At 35.7% G+C, this 19560-nt stretch overlaps 1 protein-coding gene across 7 annotated transcripts; it reads left to right on the forward strand.

The window, feature by feature from the left end:
• Positions 1-1265: 1265 nt before the first annotated feature.
• rfng (RFNG O-fucosylpeptide 3-beta-N-acetylglucosaminyltransferase) lies at positions 1266-19272 on the forward strand. 7 transcript variants are annotated; one of them, XM_079595800.1, is made up of 10 exons: positions 1266-1719; positions 5777-6282; positions 9480-9528; positions 9753-9855; positions 11907-12060; positions 12533-12618; positions 13367-13532; positions 16105-16190; positions 17837-17944; positions 18276-19147. In XM_079595800.1, the coding sequence occupies exons 2-9, from the start codon at positions 5863-5865 to the stop codon at positions 17901-17903; spliced, it is 1131 nt and encodes a 376-aa protein (XP_079451926.1). In that variant the 5' UTR covers positions 1266-1719; positions 5777-5862; the 3' UTR covers positions 17904-17944; positions 18276-19147. The 7 variants fall into 7 exon arrangements, 4 of the variants coding, with proteins under 4 accessions (XP_079451926.1, XP_079451925.1, XP_079451924.1 ...); XM_079595799.1 differs by having other exon boundaries at positions 1268-1719; positions 18318-19272; XM_079595798.1 differs by having other exon boundaries at positions 1268-1719; positions 18355-19181.
• The last annotated feature ends 288 nt before the right edge of the window (positions 19273-19560 follow it).

The following is a 19560-nucleotide window of genomic DNA, read 5'->3' on the forward strand; positions in this document are numbered from 1 at the left end:
AAGTACAGATCCCTCAAAATTGTATAGTACTGTACTCAAGTAAATGTACTCTGTTACTGTCCGGCTCTGCATTTTGGCTCTAGTTCACGCACACATGCGCCACCATTTTGGCTCGACATCACTCCAGTAGCAAATGTACATTTAACTTCTCTTAAACTTTATCATCCAATTACAATCAACATATAAAACACTTTAGAAACATTCCTAAACTCTTTCCACATGAGTATCTATCTATCTATCTATCTATCTATCTATCTATCTATCTATCTATCTATCTATCTATCTATCTATCTATCTATCTATCTATCTATCTATCTATCTATCGTGATTTTTATTTTATTCTATTCTCCGGGGGTACAGTATGATCAAAGATAAAGTGATTTTTAATTTTATTATTTATTTTTTTCAAAAGTTATTTTATTTTTTATTCTATTCTGCTACAATATGATCAGGGATAGAGTGATTTTTCATTTTATTTTTTTATTACTCTCACAGACACTGTCTTTCGGTGTCTGTCTTGATTAAAAGCGTAAAAAACAGCAGATACCGTCAATAAAAAATAATAATAATAAAAATAGACTTTTAGAATTTTTGACTTTTTACATCTTTATGCAGATGCAGGCTGTTTTAAAACAGGGCAAATCCACCTGATTCTAATGAAATACTTTTTTTTTTTTTTTACTAATAGTAATATAATTTATATAAAATTATAATTAAACATTAAAACATGAGCCAAAATTATTAACCTAAACTAAAGTAAAACTAAGAAATAATGTAAGAAAGCTGTTATGTAAAATAATAATAAATAAATAATAGACAACTGGTTAAAGTTTTATTATTATTATTATTATTAGAAAACAACAAAGACATACATAATAACAGAATTACATGCAAGGGAGCAAGAAATTAATAAGATTTACACTTTTATTATTAGAAGAATCAGAAATAAGATACATGTTACTCTCTCTAAACTTACACTTGTGTTGTGTAAGAAAGATAGATCTAAATAAATAAATAAATAAAAACATCTAACTCTTCTCTCTCATGATGTGTAAAACCAGAACACAATGTCTAACAAATTGAGAAATCAGAAAACAAATGTTTATCCAGAGATTCTTAGTAGGCCTGGGTGCCTAATTAAATGAGACATATCTTTAGTTCGGAGACCACAGAATGAGCAATTTACATAAAAAATAATCAGAAGTAAACCCTAGTTTTTTTTTTTTTTGTAACCTATATAAAATATCCCATCTGATGGAGTTGATGTGACACCATCAGCACAAGGACATTATGACACGTCTTATCCGCCAGAGGGCGCTGGTGGTTTTCAAAGCCTTTGGCATCGAGACATCTACAGAAAGGACAATGTAGTTGTTAGTAATGTTTGGCAAAGCACAGTGAGTCACAGGGTCATTAAAACAACTCCACACACAACAGCAGTGATTCACAGCTGAGCAGGAGAGAGCTGCAGTCGCACGATGGGAGGAACTGTGTATTAATAAATGACCAGATAAGTTCGAGAAGCGAAGAAGTCAAAGCAGGAACAATAAGGCTCTGAATCTGGATGATTCATGCTGACTTTACTCGACGAGGACGAACAAAGATCGCCAGTAGTGCTGTCGCCTTCGCATTGCTCCAGTGTGGCATGATCTTCACTGACCTGACGGGTTTATTCGTTTAAAAGCCCCCAGGAGGATGAACCCCGTCTGATCGCTCTCGGTAAGAGACTTTTCATTTCATTCACTTTTCATTCAGTCAATAATTCCTGTCGCGGTGAAATTAAACTCACTCGCGTTTGTTTACAATTGTATTAAAGCCTTTATGTGAGCTCTGTGCGGTTTGTGTGAACTCAGTGCAGACAAATGCCTCGAAAATGGTGTAACTTAAGTTAAATGAAACATTTAGTGCAGGTCGCTGCCTAAAATAACTTTAAACTAACATTAAATACCGTGGCAATAGTATGATTTTTGGTCATCATGGTACTATGGCAGTGCAGTATTGTTTTTTGGACATCATGTTTAATATTGTATAATAATCATTCAGTATCGGTCACTGTTCCTCATTTTGTATGTCCTAATTTCTGATTATTTATTAAAACTGATTTAAACTTTTTTCTTTTTGTTCTATAAGTTACATGCTTTTATGCAATCATATTTACATATGTTTTACTCTTGTCCTAGACACATTTCCATGATAAAAAATGTGAAATTATTATAAGTATATTAAATATTACTACATCTTTAAAACTTCATAATCTAAACAAAAAGTATTTTTTTTTAAACCATTTTAACATTTATTCTGGCAATTCAAATCTCGTTTTTCCCCTTTTAAAGCTGTCTCAATTGTGGCATCATAATCAACACAACGAACGATTTTGCATCTAATAAAGTTTTCTCAAAAGTATTTTTTTAAACGTTTATACAGATGCAGGCTGTTTTACACACTTTATCAGTTCAGTAAACACTTAGGGTAATGGTTAAGAATGAATAAATAAACCCACAATATGACTAACTAACTAATAGTAGCCTTAAGATCATTTAAAATTCAGATTCATAATAAAGAATAATTTAATTTGAACCATAAGTTACAACATTAACCATGAGTAAGACTAAGAATGTAAGAGCTGCATATGTAAACAAACAAATCAAAACAATTTCAGGATTTTGCAAGTGATTTATATCAGTTTTCCTTTCATTTCGGTTATGACTATCTCTCAGTTGTTGCATCATTTACCACACCAAACCATTTTTGCCCCTAAAAAGTTTCTTCAAAAGCATTTTCCATTCAGGCTGTGGTTTTGTCAAATGATGCAAAAAGAATGAAAACATGGCTTAGTTTTAATCAGGATACATTGTATCCGCAGTGAAATCAGATTTGGACTAGACTCACCCAATCAAATTAGAGGGCCAGAATTAGCAGTTACATAAAAGGACATATTCAGCATGAAATATTTGATACATTTGGGCATTGTTTTTTAAAGGTAGGGTAGGCAAATTGTTTTATAAACACTTTTTGTCATACTGGTTGAAACTTCCGGCAAATTTGAGATTTGCTCTGCAAGTCCGTCTAGCCAAGAGCTCATTCAGGCCCATTTCCAATTTTTCCAAATCGAGGCACCAATCACAAACGTTGAGGCGGGCTTTAGTCGATGACGATTGCTCTGATTGGTTTTAGGTCTATCCAATTGCGCCCAGAGGCATTTGAGTTACGTCCGTTGGTGATGGGCTGTGAATGAACCTTCCCCAAACCCACACTCTGTTACGACTGAGAAGGTGTCACCCAGGCTAATCCTGATGCGTTTCTTTGTCAACACTATCAATGCCGGAATGAATCTGCAGCCGTCCAATCCAATGACTCGACGGATGTATCAGTCTCACTAAATCCCTCCTTTCCTCGAGTCTGCTCTGATTCGCCAGATGACCGAGTCTGTAGTGATTGGTCTACCGCAATGCGATTAGCATAAGTGAAGTTCAGCTGCGTCAGGAGTCTTCCTCAGTCCTCAGCGATTGTACACAGTATGTCCATCTACAAACTAATGTGTATATTTCTAATTTATCGCAGTGCACATGCGGGAACTTAACATAGGTGGGCATTATGCAAATGTTTCTTCTAGTGACGTAGACCCGTCACACAGTGGGATTCGAATTAAAAAGACTCGTATAGGCGATTCAGAGTCGATTCTTTCTCTTGGGAGACGATATATTTATTTATCATGCACTTTCGACTTTGTTTTCGAACATTCACAAACCGCTCTATTACACACTGCATGAAAGGGAATATTCGAAAAAACATAATAGGAACACTTTATGCATTGTTTCTGTCACATTTAGGAGAGTTTTCAACTGGTCTTGACTGAGTATGAATATGATTTCATGCCAACACTGCAGCCTTCAGCTTCCACATCTGTGACTGATTGAGGTATCAGTTCAACTCTGAAAATAGAAGACCGGAAATGGCTCGCATTGATGGCTTAGGCTGTTATTAGGGTTGACGGATGCTTGCCTGTGCCAAAATGAAACTCAATGCATATGCTTTCATTGGATTGCACAATGTGCTTTGGGGGGGGGAATAAAAGAAACCGTGTTTGAACATTTAAAGAGCCTGGCAGATTTGTTTGTTTTGATAATAGGGCTGGGGCCAAAAATCCATACAGCAACAGTTTTATAACGACACAGTAACACAATATTTTGTGTGGGAATATTGTATCGAAACACGGATGGCAAGTTTCATTCTTTTCAGAGCCTGAATTTTGGCTCGGGATTCTGAATATTGTGGAAATTAATGTAAGCTCTGCGCTTTTAATATGAAATAATAACCATTTGAAATTTCTTTCAGACTGTAAATCAGCACTACTGCATCTCTCTCATTCTCTTTGTGTCATTGTTTAGACTATTTCACAACTAAAATAAGCAAATAGTGCCATCTAGCATCCAAGTAGTACACTTTTAATGGCAAATTTATGTATCTTTCTAAAACATTAGATTCTGCACTTAATAAGCTAAATTTATTGTGGCTTAAAAATCATGATAATATCATATCGTGGCTTAGGAATCGTGATAATATTGTATCGTGGCTTTAGAATCATGATAATATTGTGGCTTAGGAATCGTGATAATATCGAATTGTAGTTTAGGAATCGTGAAAATATCGTATCGTGGATTAGGAATCATGAAATTATCGTGGTTTAGGAATCGTGATATTGAATTGTGGCTTAAGGAGTGTGATATTGTATCTTGTGGCCACTGGTGGTGATTCCCACCCCTATTTTATAATGTTCATGTTAAAGGAGAACTCCGGTCAATTTTAACATTGAGCTCATTTTTTTTGTAAATTTGGAGTGCTGTCAATACAGAGAACAACGACAAAAATCGGTGTTGCCTACACTGTGTTATCCTCTTTTTAAAATTTGCACCCTGTTGACTTCAATGGGGCAAGTTTTAAACTTAACCAGTTCTTAGTCTTAACATCCTTGATGTGTCATTACAAGTGCCCAGCCATGTTGGATGATTCCTTCAGAGTGAACACGAGTGAATCTGACTGCAGTAGATGTGAAAGATATGAATAAAAATGATGTTATATTCACATCTACTGCAGTCAGATTCACCGTGTTCACTCTAAAAGAATCACTCACATGGCTGGGCACTTGTAATGACACATCAAGAATGCGAAGAGGCTAAAAGCAGGTTTAAAACTCAATGTTAAAATTGACCGGAGTTCTCCTTCAAGAGAGTTATTATTAATTATCTTAAAGGTAGGGTAGGTCAGAATTGTCTAAAAAAAACTTTTATTCAAATTTGTTTAAACTGTCTTTATATACCAATACATAATTAAAATGCAAGTACTCTGAAATAGAGAGTATAAAAAACTGAGTGACTCTAGTGTATTTAATCTTCAATAAACACAGCTCATTAATTCCATTCACTCCCACCTAAAAACGGGTGCGCGACTGCGCGCACGTGGGCAGAGCCAATAATAGTGGCGGTAGTCATGGCGACGGAGAGTGACAGTCGCGCAAGCCAATCACTTGTTTCGTCCCGGTAGGAATTAATGAGCTGTGTTTTTTGAAGATTAAATACACTATTGTCACTCAATTTTTATACTCTCTTTTTCAAAGTACTTACATTTTAATTATGTATTGGTATATAAAGACAGTTTAAGCCAATTTGAAAAAAAGTTCTTTAGACAATTCTTACCTACCCAACCTTTAATTTTTTGAGATATTTAATTTAAGATAATGAAAATGTATTTATATGTACATGTGGTTTTGATCACGTAGGGTCCGCAGTGATGCAGTGAAGATGGGTGCTGTTGCGGCGAGTCAGGCAGGCGCGGGCGGTTGAGCTGGCGTTGAGTACAGGAAGAATGCACTTATCCCATGTCGGCACCAACAAAATCTGCTTCCTGCTTTCCCTGGCATTTTGTGCCCTACTGGTGCTCCTTATTCCCTCCTTACAACCTCCGCAGCGCCAGGCGGATCTGCCCCTACCGCGACCCCGTGCCAAGCCCGCCGGACGCAGACACGACCTCTACGGGAACCCCGGCCAAGGAAGTCATGAAGCCAAGGATGGTAGTGTCGTTCACCCACTTCCTCCCGGAGGCCGACCCTGGGACCCACACACGATGTTAGATGGGGACGCTGCACACGCCAGCTCCCCTGGGTCCCGTCCCAAAGACTCGTTGGATTTGAGAGACATTTTTATTGCCGTTAAGACCACCAGGAAGTATCACAAGTCTAGACTGCAGCTCCTGTCTCAGACCTGGGTGTCCAAAGCCAAGGAACAGGTAGGAAAGCGTTGTATTCGTCTATTACTTATAAATAATCACTATTATTCTGGCATCCACTAAAGGTAAAACTCCCAAGTTACACATAGATTTTTTCTTTTGATCTGTTTGTCATTTTTTATTACATCGGCAGGGTAGTTCTCTCCTCAAATGCAATGAAAATGTAAATATGAACATTTAATTGAACTCTCTGAAAACGGCAAATTCTGTATCACAATCGAGACATCCCCAATCAAAAATACACTTTCGTTTTTTTTATTAATATCGAAAAATAAATAATGAAAAATATCAAATTGCACATGAGATCATCAATCGTCTGATGACGGCTCATCATTGGCTTGTGGCAATGACAGAAGTCAAGAAAGTATTTCAGTCTTCTGTGCACTTTGGGCTGTGAAACGATTAATCGCATCCAAAATAAAAATGTATTTATTGTTTATTAAAAGTTTATTAAATAATGTATTGTTTTAATAATATATGTATGTGTACTGTGTATAATTATTTTGTAAAAACATGCATATATATATTTAAGAACTATTTGCATGTATATATTTATACATAATTTATATTATATATAAATCTCAATATTTTATCTATAAAAAAAAATTTCTTAAATATATACATGCATGTGTGTGTATTTATACAAAATAATTATACACAGTACACATACATATATTATTTAAACGCAAACTTTTATTTTTGATGCGATTAATCGTCGCCCATCCCTAATGTGCACATCTAGTATCTGCATTAAAACAACATGCACAACAACATAAAGTGAAAAAATGCATTTATACAGAAAATTAAATATAAGTCATGCTGTCAAATCGATTAATCACGATTACTGGTAATTGCATCTAACATAAAAGTTTGTAAATATATATACTTAATAATAAATTAATAATATGTTTGTGTGTGTATATATAGGCTATATATAAATGTATATACACATACACATATATTATATATTTATTTACAGACGTTTATGTAAGATGCGATTAATCGCTTTGACAGCATTTCAAAATAAAGTTAACTATTTGATGATAATTTAGCATTTTTAAAAAGGTCAAACAAGTCTTCTAGTAATTTTTACATGTTACATCATATTTAGTCATTTGATTGAAGTGCTGTCATGATTTATTTCTAAACTGTTTCAAACTAAATGATCACCAGAACCCTGATGTTTTACTGGAAGATCGTTTTTTGACCAAAAAAAAAAAATGCATGGGTGAATCGTTCACAATGCAAAACAAATAGGCTGAACTTCCATGTCATGTGGACTTCATTGCTCTTCTGGACCCGTGCATGCCATTTTGCAGAGCTTTGCAATTGGCCAGTGACATGTTTAAAGGTGTTAATACACTCAGTGGTCAGCGTAAACCTGCGAGGAGGAAGTGTGGCAGCTGCTCTCTGGCGGTGTGCCTGGTGCTTAAGAGTGTGTGTGGTTAACGGGGGGTTCGGTGTTGGTGCCCCTCGGGCCCCCTGGAAGAGGAAGTTCCTCAGCAACCCGAGACTCACAGACACAAGCAAGTGTGTTTGCTTTCATCCAAGCACATTTACTTGACTGCCAAAGGCGGCAGGGGAGTAGACTCTCCCCCTTCCCGAGGCCTCTCCAGAGTGCTGAGTGGGGCCCGAGGGGGCCCCAAGATTGACTTAACCTGTAAAGCAGCGCAGAACCATTGTTTTGCCATTGCACAACAGGGCTAAAATGCCCAGGAGAAATTTCAAGAATTCAGCTTCGCTCATAAAGGCAGATTGTGTGTTTGGTAAGTGCCAGCTCATGCCAGAAGAAACATTCTTTCCCTATTAGATTTGCAGAATCTGTCCAGACTTTGGGGCAAAGTCCACTCCTCAACCTTGGTCCTTATGACTTTCTACTTGAATAACCTTTTACTTTTAGCAGTTCTTTACTTACTCTTTCTGAAAAAAAGGTTCAAATGATAATTACATGCGTACACAATACTTCATTTTGTTGGAGACATCACTCATTGGAAAACTTAAATCCTGTTTAAACCGCTTTAAGCTTTTAACTCTGGAAAAAAATCTCAGACATTCTCACAGTGGCTTTGTTCAGAAAGTTTTCCAAAGTGCAACTCAACTTTTCCAACTTTGGCAACTTCCAAGATGTACCAAGTGTTAGAAAATATCAAGAATCCCTTTCATTTCCAGTGTTTGTGACATTTCCAGAGTATGGAGGACTTTAAAGCAGTAGTTCATCCAAAAATTAAAATTGTCTTTATTTACTCTTCATTAAACAAATATCCGGTTAAATTTTTTTACAATTGTTTCAGGTATTTTGGGATGGCATATTGGTGTATTTTACAACTCAAAACTGTAAATGTCATTAAGTCATATATTGTTAATATACCAATCTACCTCAACTATCAATAAATGTTTGTAAAATTGCACGCCACTTTCACTAAATGGCATAAAATATGACACAAAACACCCTAATGTACATTACTGAATGCGAAAGTAAGAAGAAACAAAGTTATTCATAAAATATAATCATATATGATGGTTCACAGAGGGGCATTGGCATTTTACTGGTTTTTGTTTTTTTTACTGTTTATTACTTCCAGAAACCACCATTTGAACTTTGAACAATGAACTAAAATTATAAATCAAACACAAAAAAGACTAGTTATTTTATTTGCTTATTTGTTTTAACATTTTCATTACTTGAAATAAAATAAACGTTAACTTTTTTGTTTCTGAAAATTGTCAATTCTTATTTTCATTGTTTAACTTGATGTACTAAAATAATTAAAACAAAAATTAATGAAAACTACTTGGACTTAGAAACCCCCTTAAAAAAATGGACAAAAACACACAATTTTAACTAAAATTCAAATGAAAGAGGAGAATACAAAAATAAAAACTAATTCAAATTATATATATATATAAATTTATATAAACAATTGCATGAGATATTTACCCGAATGTCATGTGACCATTAATCAACATCAGAGAACCATGAACATGTGAATGTGTTGTTAAATTATTGAAATTATTCAAATTCTCAGTGGGTTCTTGAGGTAAATAATGTAGATCAAAGGGGTTCGGCTGACAAAAAAAAAAAAAGTGAATCCCTGATGAAAATGTGTAAAGATGATTTCAGCCTTACAAGTATTTTACAGTACTGGTCACTGCATCTCTGGCTCCTGCAGACTGAACACTGACTTTCTCTGTTTCAGACGTTCATCTTCACTGATGGGGAGGATAAGGAGCTCAGGCAGAAAGCAGGTATTAAATAATCACCCATTTTACAGCTTAATATTAAGAGAAAAAAATCTAGATGTCATAATAAAATCTCACTACTCGACTAGCCGACCATCCTGACCCATGCCTAGTTAGAAGATCCTCATATTCATGCTTCATTTCATCATGATATGGAGCATGTCATGTGAAATTATGTTCTGTCTAAACATTGTGATGTCCTAAAAGCGGTCTGTCGTTGTGTCCTCAAGGGCTCAACATCATCAACACCAACTGCTCTGCGGCGCACACGCGTCAAGCCCTGTGCTGCAAGATGTCTGTGGAGTACGACAAGTTCATCGAGTCACAAAAAAAGTTGAGTTCATCTTTAATGGAAATTCATCTCACTAAATGGAAATCTCCCAATTCATGAAATCATAGCATACAGTCGTCATCGTCATTATCAGCAGATGTTTCAGTCATTAAGCATAAAGTGTGGATTTTTTAGTGCTTTTGATTATGCTCACCAATGCTAATATTAAAAATACAGTAAAAACAGTAATATTGTAACTGTTAAAATAACTGTTTTCTATGTGAATATATTTTAAACTGTAATTTATTCCTGAGTTTTTAGCATCATTCCTCCAGTCTTCAGTGTCACATGATCCTTCAGAAATCATTATAATATGATGATTTGATGCTCAAGAAACATTTCTGATTAATATAATGTTGAAAACAGTCTGCTTTATATTTTCTGTGGAAACAGTGAAACATTACCATTGAAAAGGATACACCCGCTCGACAGTAATTTGGAAGTGATTGCAGTATCAGTTTTGGACACAATCTTACATACGTTTCCTTTAAGTAATAATAATACTTTATTCAGCATTCAAATTATCAAAAGTGACAGGAAATATATTTCTAATGTTACAAAAAAAATGTTGCTGTTACTTTGAACTTTCTATTTATCAAAGAATCCTGAAAAATATATCAGGGTTTCCGCAAAGATATTACACAGCACAACTGTTCTCAACATTGATAATAATCATAATTGTTTCTTAAGCAAGGATGCTCTTAATCAGGAAGTTAATGAATGTCAAATTCCTCCCTCAGATATCAGACCGATTATTAATCGATATATTTAAAATAAATGGCTAGAAGAGTGGAATATGTGCAAGAATAATAAGTTGTATGAAACTCATTCGGAAATTACAAACAGACTTTTTATCAATTTTAAAACTAGACTTGATCAAGTGGTCTACACCAGATGTCGTATGGGTCACACAAGTTTGACGCGTGCTTTTTTGCTTAAAGGTGATGAACCAACTTTATGCATGTTTTGTAAAATTCCCTTATCCGTCAATCATTTTATTGGATTGACCTGGACTTATTAATTCACGCAGAATGCTCTTTTATGAAGTTACTTCACTTAAAGGTTGGGTAGGTAAGAATTGTCTAAATAACTTTTTTTCAAATTGGCTTAAACTGTCTTTATATACCAATACATAATTAAAATGTAAGTACTTTGAAAAAGAGAGTATAAAAATTGAGTGACTCTAGTGTATTTAATCTTCAAAAAACACAGCTCATTAATTCCTACCGGGACGAAACAAGTGATTGGCTTGCGCTACTGTCACTCGCCGTCGTCATGACTACCGCCGCTATTACTGGCTCTGCCCACGTGCGCGCGGTCGTTTTTAGGTGGGAGTGAATGGAATTAATGAGCTGTGTTTATTGAAGATTAAATACACTAGAGCCACTCGGTTTTTTATACTCTCTATTTCAGAGTACTTGCATTTTAATTATGTATTGGTATATAAAGACAGTTTAAACAAATTTGAATAAAAGTGTTTTTAGACAATTCTGACCTACCCTACCTTTAAGGACATATTTAATGAGATTATGCCCGTAAAGGTTTTGGATTTTTTTATCATATGTTAATTTAAAAAATCTTGTATAATATGACTTGCTGTTTTTGTTTGTTTTGTTTTTATTGTATTTATATGATACTTGTATTTTTGTAATTGAATTTTTGCCATGGAAATAGCTTTGAAAGCTGACATGGCACTAAATAAAATAATCTGAATCAGTTTCTTGAGCATCAAATCATCATATTAGAATGATTTGTGGAGGATCATGTGACACTGGAGTAATGAAGCTGTAAATTCCGCTTTGATCACATGAATAAATTACATATTATTATGTTATTTTAATTCATAATAGTATTTCACAATATTACTGTATTTTTGATCAAATAAATGCAAACTCGGTGAGCAGAAGAGACTTCTTTCAATTACATTTAAAAATTCATAATGATCCCATTAACGGTCGGGTTTTGAACATTAGTGTATTAAGCCTTGTAAAGAGATCAGCATAAAGAGGCCGTGTCTTCATGCGCTCTGTCTTCCCCCGTGTGTGTTCTGCAGGTGGTTCTGTCACGTGGATGATGATAACTATGTGATCCTGCCCAGTTTGCTGGAGCTGCTGTCGTCTTACTCTCACACACAAGATGTGTATCTGGGCCGACCCAGTCTGGACCACCCCATAGAGGCCGCCGAGAGGGTCAAGAGCGACGGATCGGTGAGCTTTGACTGGAAAGAGTAGGCCTGGGTGATAAAACGGCATCGGTATCTAATGGCGATATACCTTTGTGTTCGATACATCTCACGATAGTTTCCCTGAATGCTGTAAAGGGGTGGTAAAATGCCATTTTCACAAGATGTGAAAACTGAATTTTCAGCATCATTACTCCAGTCTTCATTCTCACACGATCCTTCAGAAATCATTTTAATACGCTGATCTGTCAGTTGTGCTGCTTCAGATTTTAGTGGAATCTTTTTTTCAGGAATTTTGTTTTTAAATAGAAACTTCAAAAGAACAGCATTTATTTTAAAGTTAAATCTTTTGTAACATTAGAAATGGTTTACTGTCAGTTTGTTTTGATCAATTTAATGCATGAATAAAAGTATAAATTTCTTTGAAAAAAAAAAAAACATCTTACTGACCCCAAACTTCTGAATGGAAGTGTATTAATCGTGTGTGTGTTCTGCAGGTGTCCGTGAAGTTCTGGTTCGCCACTGGAGGAGCTGGATTCTGCATCAGCCGAGGCTTAGCGCTCAAAATGAGTCCATGGGCAAGGTACGCTCACACTTACACTGCAGAAAATGTCCAGTCCAAATATCTAACAATTCTTAAATCAAGATGCATTTACTAGATGAGTAAAATGACATATATGAAGTCTTTGTTTCTGGGGAAATAAATAAAAATTAAGTGAGTTTTTGTTTAAAAAAGCAAAATTAACTGCCAATGGGGTAAGAAAAATAATATTGTTTCTGTTTGAATTAAGATTATTTTTCTTACCCCATTGCCAGATCATTTATCTTTTTTTTAATTGTTTAATTTCCCCGATAAAACAGGACTTAATATCTTATGTCAACTCATTTTACTCATCTAGTAAATGCATCTTGATTTAAGAATTTTTAGATATTTGGACTGGAAACCAGACAAAAGTAAGAAAAGCATTTTTTTGCAGTGTTGCCTTGGCTCTGTGATCTTACACTGGTCATGCTGTTGTTACACAAGTTTTTTCTTCGTAGGAAAGGTTTAAACAAAACATCATTGGCATGCATACATTTATGCCTGTTACCCCAGATCCACTTTGCATGTAAACACGCCTTCCGGCATTCTTGTCAGCTTTATTCAGCGAGCACATGACTTGCAATGCAACGGTTTTGATGTCAACACCTTATAATTATATATTCAAGACACCATAACTTTGAAATTATACGTGTAAAAAAATCTCTAACACAGGTTTGCATTCTAATCGATAAGCTGTCTTAGATGTTATAAGCGTTTTGGTGTACACAACGCACTTTCTCTCTCACAGTCTTGGGAACTTCATCACGACTGCAGAGAAGATCCGCCTCCCAGACGACTGTACAGTAGGCTACATCATCGAGGCGTTGCTGGAAGTTCCTCTGACACACACGGGCCTGTTCCACTCACACCTGGAGAATCTCCAGAGACTCCCTACAGACAACATACTCAAACAGGTCAGATCGCTGGGAGGAGCTGGGGGATCTTTACAGATGTTCAGCATAACGTTTCATTTTAACAGGTACACTTGTATAAATGTTACCGCTACGTTTCATATTTGATATGCGGAATTCAAAGGCCTCTACATAATCAATATGATCAAAACCTGTTGCACACAATCTACTACATAGTAGATACTAAATGCATATAAATACTATACATATACATATATAAATATAAATATATGTATCTACATATAGATACATGTGATAGTTCACACTTTTTTTAGCAAGTAAAAGGCCTTTAGTATAATTGTAAATGCATCCACCTTTAGGCCTTTACTGATTTTTATAAAGTAAACATATAAGAGTAGCAAAGCATTTATATTGTTAGTAATATTTTAAGATGAACACTTGAAGCATGTCGAAATGTATTAAACATGATCATCAGGCTTTTGAGGAAGGTTTATTTGTTAATCTCTTAATCATCATTGTATTGCATTGCATTATATGTTTTAAACCTACAGAGCTTTGCTCGTAAAACTATGCATTTAAATTTGGGCTGTGAAACGCTGTACTGTGTATAATTATTATTTTATATATATAAATACACACACATGCTTGTATATATTTAAGAAATATTTGCATGTATATACTGTATATAGATTTATATAAAAGTTATATATAAATAAATAAAAAATCTTAAATGTGTACATGCACGTGTGTGTATTTACAAATACAAAATAATTATACACAGTACACACAAATTTATTATGTGAACACAAACTTTTATTTTGGATGCGATTAATTGTTTCACAGCCCTCATTTAAATATCATCTTACTAAGACATTTTTGGCAGATATAGAGTGATGACTGATATTTAAATGCATTTTATGTTAGATATAGTGTTATAAAGATCTCATTGATTTACATTACAAGCTATCAGAATTTCATCTTACTATTTATCCATATAAATATCAGCATCTGCAGCAAATTGTATATTTTTGCTCAGTTTGGCTCTCTGAATAAAATTGGAGGTGTTTTTTCCTCCTCGATTTCACCAAGATTTGTTGTCGGAAGGCTCAATAAATTGTACCATTTTAAAAATTTACAATTATTTTGTATGTCAGGATTTACAGGGTTAGTCCTGCAGCACTCTAGCCTGGAAATCCAGACCCAGATCTGAAAGATTAATGGTCTGGCATCGACTAATGAAAATCGCCCAACTCGAGGGGCGGCACCAAGCATGCATTTGAAAATCTCACTGCACGCAATTGACCGTTCGCAAAAGCCACGCCCCTTAGTTATTGTTACTACGCCCGTCAAACAATTGTGAACCATAGCAATGGCTGGGTTGAGCTCCATACATTAAGTGATTGGTTTTGGAGTAATGCAGCAGACATATCCTCCAGTGCACGACAGAAATATAGACAGAATAGCGCACGGGAGCACATGCACAAAACAGTTTTGTAAAATTATATATTAATCATTTTTATTTGATCATATATCATTTTACAAAACTGTTTTGCGCATGTGCTCCCGCGTGCGCTATTTCAGTCACAACACTGCAATCAGAGGACGCGCTGAAACCATCAACTCTCGATGCTGTTCTCTTCATTCATAACTCAAACTACTGAGAAGGATATATTTGTGAGAATAGTTGTGCAACTGCGCGAACTTTGTTTTGAAGTTTAATGTTTGAGTTCCAGAGGAATTTGTGACATGTGTACCTGTTCAACCACATCAAAGTTTCGTAATTAGTAAGTCCGTGCTTTTTCTCTTTTTTTCCTCTTGTTTGCTGACTGATGAGGGGCCGCAGTGCCGTAGTGAAACGGTGTTTGTACATGTAGCCTATTTTTTTAATAATAGTTGCAAGCAATCATAAAATACAGCAAGTTTTAAGCCCGTGCAGACCTCACTGGCATAGGCGCATCATTGCACTATCTTGCTGAAATCGGAATGTTTGACGGAGGTCCTTCTCCTTAGTTACAGTTGCTGAGCTAGGATTGGACGAGAACCGTTCGAGGGCGGGGTTTTGCGAACGGTCAATTGGATAACACTATGACCAATCACAACAATACACTGAGCTAACTGGTAGATTAGACTCAAAACGTCCTTCTTGCAAAGGAACGATTCGAGCGCTGTCTTCTGTTCCTCTTTTAGATAAAAGCTAAGTCTAAATCTTTCATTGTAGCGGCCAAAGCCGTTTCAAACAACTGGTGTTCATCCACAGCCATCTTGCAATGTTTACTAATGACTTCGACGTCTCAGCGCTGTCGTCGTCTGTGGTTCTGCAGTTGGTTAGTATTGGTTCAGCTCGCCTCTGGCCCGCCTACATCAGATACACCGCTGTGATTGGTGCAGCTCGGCTACAAGGGCATAGTTAATGAGCATCATTACTCAATGCCAGAGTGTACACTTCCGGCATTTATTGAGGGCTTGGCTTTGATCCCAGATCACTCCCACCCCTCTACTTTGCCCCATCTGTGTAAATAAATATCCTACTTGCATAATACCTGCCTACTCCAATCCCATGATGCCTCTTATGATGATCCTCACAGTTTTTGTGTTACTGTGCTTTCCTCCGTAGGTGACCCTCAGTTATGGTGGATTCGAGAACAGGAGGAATGTGGTCAGTGTTGGGGGAGTGTTCTCATTGGCTGAAGACCCTTCACGGTACACACACACACACACACACATGCACACCAACAAATACTGAGTTGAACCACAGTTTGTTTCATCACTTAAAAATAAAGTTTCAGTGCTGGATTTGTATTAATAAGGCCATTTTCTGCTCATTTACTCTTGATTTTTCGTTTTTGGGCTCTACTAGAATAGGTTTATATGCTTGATAGTTCAAAAAACACATTATTTTTCACATATTTGACTCTTCACTGTCTGTCAGTAACGCCCTGGGGTGGGTTTCAGGTACAACAACATAACTCACTGCTGAACTACCGTAGTACGATGCAGCGTTAAAGAAATCAACTAGCTAGTCACGACTGTTTCCTGAAACCAAATTTGCAAATTGATATAAGATACAATACTTTATTATCAGTCTGACATTTTCTTGCAAGACAGGATCAATAAAGTATATATATCATATAAAGAATAAAGTATTAAATCATATCATATCAAATTTGTTGTTCAACCACATTGGTTAAAGATGTCACGCAGGTGGTGGAGTAATAACTTCTTTTAATTTGATTGTTTTATTTTGAATTAATGGCAGATTTTTTTGCTATAAATTACGGAAATTATATCTGAGAACTGCAGAAAAATGCAGATCTAGCGCCTTCTATTGGCTGTAGTCTCAAGCCTCTGGCCAAAAAATCCTCAGATGACGCAAAATGACGATTTTTCCGTCATCTGAGGATTTTTTACAGACAAAAAATACATAAATCTCTCGTCTCAGGGGGATATGAGGGAGGGAAGCATGGTAATTTGAAAATACTACAGGTTTTCTACTGATACAAAGCTTAATGCTAAATCCTGAAGTATCCCTTTAAGTTGCAACCATAGTTGGCTAATGATGCTTTTGGGAAACACACCGCTGTTTTGTTCCTGTCTCTATGAAGCCCCTCCTTCCGAATAGCACGCTGTGCTCTGATTGGTCAGCTGGATCAGTGTGTTGTGAATGATTGGTTGAGCACTTCGAGTGTGTTTGGGAAATGTCCCGCCCCTTACAATAACAGCCAGTTTCAACACACTACTAACTAACTCAACCAGGCCACGCCCCTTTATTCTGCGTATTAATTATTTCAATGAGGAATATTGTGACGTGCTCGTTCTGGGAATAAAACTCAAGACTACAATGGAAGCGTTTCAGGGAGTTCAGAAACACTGACACTGATATAGAGAAGAACTCCCACTGGAGGGACTGTGAGTTTTCAGAGCTTTTTCAAGATGAACATGTAAAAAGAAGAGTAATAGGCATGAAAATTGTGTAGTGTAGAAGTTGTGTAGTCTTTTCTTCCCTATTGTGACGTACATCCGAGTAAAACGGCTTCTAGAACAAGAATAAATGTAGGGCGCGACTTTATTTTATCCATGGGGAATTGATTGGATGGTTGTGGTTTGCTATTGGTGGATCTCATGTGAGTGACAGGTTGCCCCGCCCACACGCCAGTAAACACATCATCAGAGAAGAGGGAGGGGAAGTTATTTCGATTAAAGATTTCAGGGCACATGCATTCATAAAAAAAAACATGTGCACAGATAAATAATTGAATACATGTAATAAACACTGCACTATTCTATATAAAGAAAATAACTGTCTATTTTGATTTCATGCTGACTTTAAGCAAGCATTATCTCTTCAGGTTTAAAAGCGTTCACTGCCTGCTCTACCCAGACACTGAGTGGTGTCCACGCAAGACCCGACACTGACCGAACTCTTCATGTGAAGCTAGTCAACACGTGTTTGTTTGGTACGTTACATGTTTATATGGAGAAACGGGGTGGCTGTAATCTATTGTTGTCCTGAAATGTATTGTTTTTGCCAAATGATTTACAGATATTGAGTCCCTGTTGTAAGAGTGTTTTGAAAGGATTGTGATTTACTGGGGGATTTTTCATTGAAATGATTTAAGACATTTTTGTGGCTTTTACATCATCTTTATAGATTTGTCTTTTTCCTAAGGGCCATAAATATGTCCTGCACAATCCTATAAATTCATGTGCAAGATGATCTCATGAACGCCTCCATGGACGAGAAAAAAAACAGTATTGATGCAGTTTATTGTGTTTTTTTTTTTTAAGATTTATGCAACCACCAGCTCATCTATTGCCAATGCTTTTCAGCTTATGCTCTTCTCTGTTTGTGATTTGTGGATGACAGAAGGCACTCAGTATGTCTCCGGACGTGCAGGCAGAAACTCTTGGATGGAGTCGAGCAATTGAACTGAAAATATACAGACCAAAAGCAATTGTTGCAAATCTTGCTAATTTATCCATTCATATTTTAATAGAGTGGTTTATTTAGTAGAAAACAACTTTTTGAATTTTTCCATTGAAACACCAGTGTGTGATGATTATAAACATGACTGTTTAAATGTGTTATTTGCACAAACACGTTCCTCACTGCCGGCCAGTGGTTTGCGTGAACATGCCAAAACTACACTACGCTTTCTATCTTTTTAACAGTGACAACATTTTGTAAACGTGCTCTCCATTGACACTACCAAATGCTATTGCAGTTGAATGTTTTTTTTTTTTAATCTGATGTCTGATAAAGTATGATTTGTTCATTTTAATAAATGTATTTATTATGCTTGTGCCAGTGTATGCATGATTCGTCTGAACATGATGCCGGTTACTGCAATACAACCGCTTGTGGTTTATAAGGTGTAATACTTCAAATGTCCTGTGTGGAAAGTAGTTGATTTATTATTCCATGGATTATTAACTTCTCTTGAGACCACTGGGTGTAAGTGTTGATTAACTCGCATTTATTAAAATGTTGCATATAAATAATAAATGACCAACAACAGAGTTCCTGCAGATTATTCAGTTAAAAGCTCATGATATTTGATTTCCAGGGAATGTATGAACTGATAAAATGTTAAATGTTCTATATGTTGCTTATTCACAATAAATAATAAAATGTGTAATGTAAAATTACTCTGAATTCTGAAATACTCTGAAACTCATTTGCTCCAAAATCTTGACATTTTAGCTTTTAAATGATCCTCATATAGATCAGTATTTTTGTTATTTTACAATCATGAGTTATTTCAGAGGCACTACACTTATTTTCATATTATAGAATAAAATAATTATTTGAAGGAAAAACCACAGGGTTCATGCTTTCCATTTCAACAAAGAAAAACTTCAGACCAAATAATATGTAAGTTTACAGATATAACATTTTTCTGTCTTCAGTCTGAGCCCCAAAAATAAATGACATGGAATTAGATACGAAGAAGACAATCTTAAAGGGATAGTTCACCCAAAAATGAAAAAGCTGTCATCATTTACTTAAGTTGTTCCAAACCTGTATGAATTTATTTCTTCTGCTGAACACTAAATAAGTTATTTTGAAGAT

Source organism: Phoxinus phoxinus (assembly GCF_949152265.1).
Source record: "Phoxinus phoxinus genome assembly, chromosome: 21".
Lineage (NCBI taxonomy): Eukaryota > Metazoa > Chordata > Actinopteri > Cypriniformes > Leuciscidae > Phoxinus > Phoxinus phoxinus.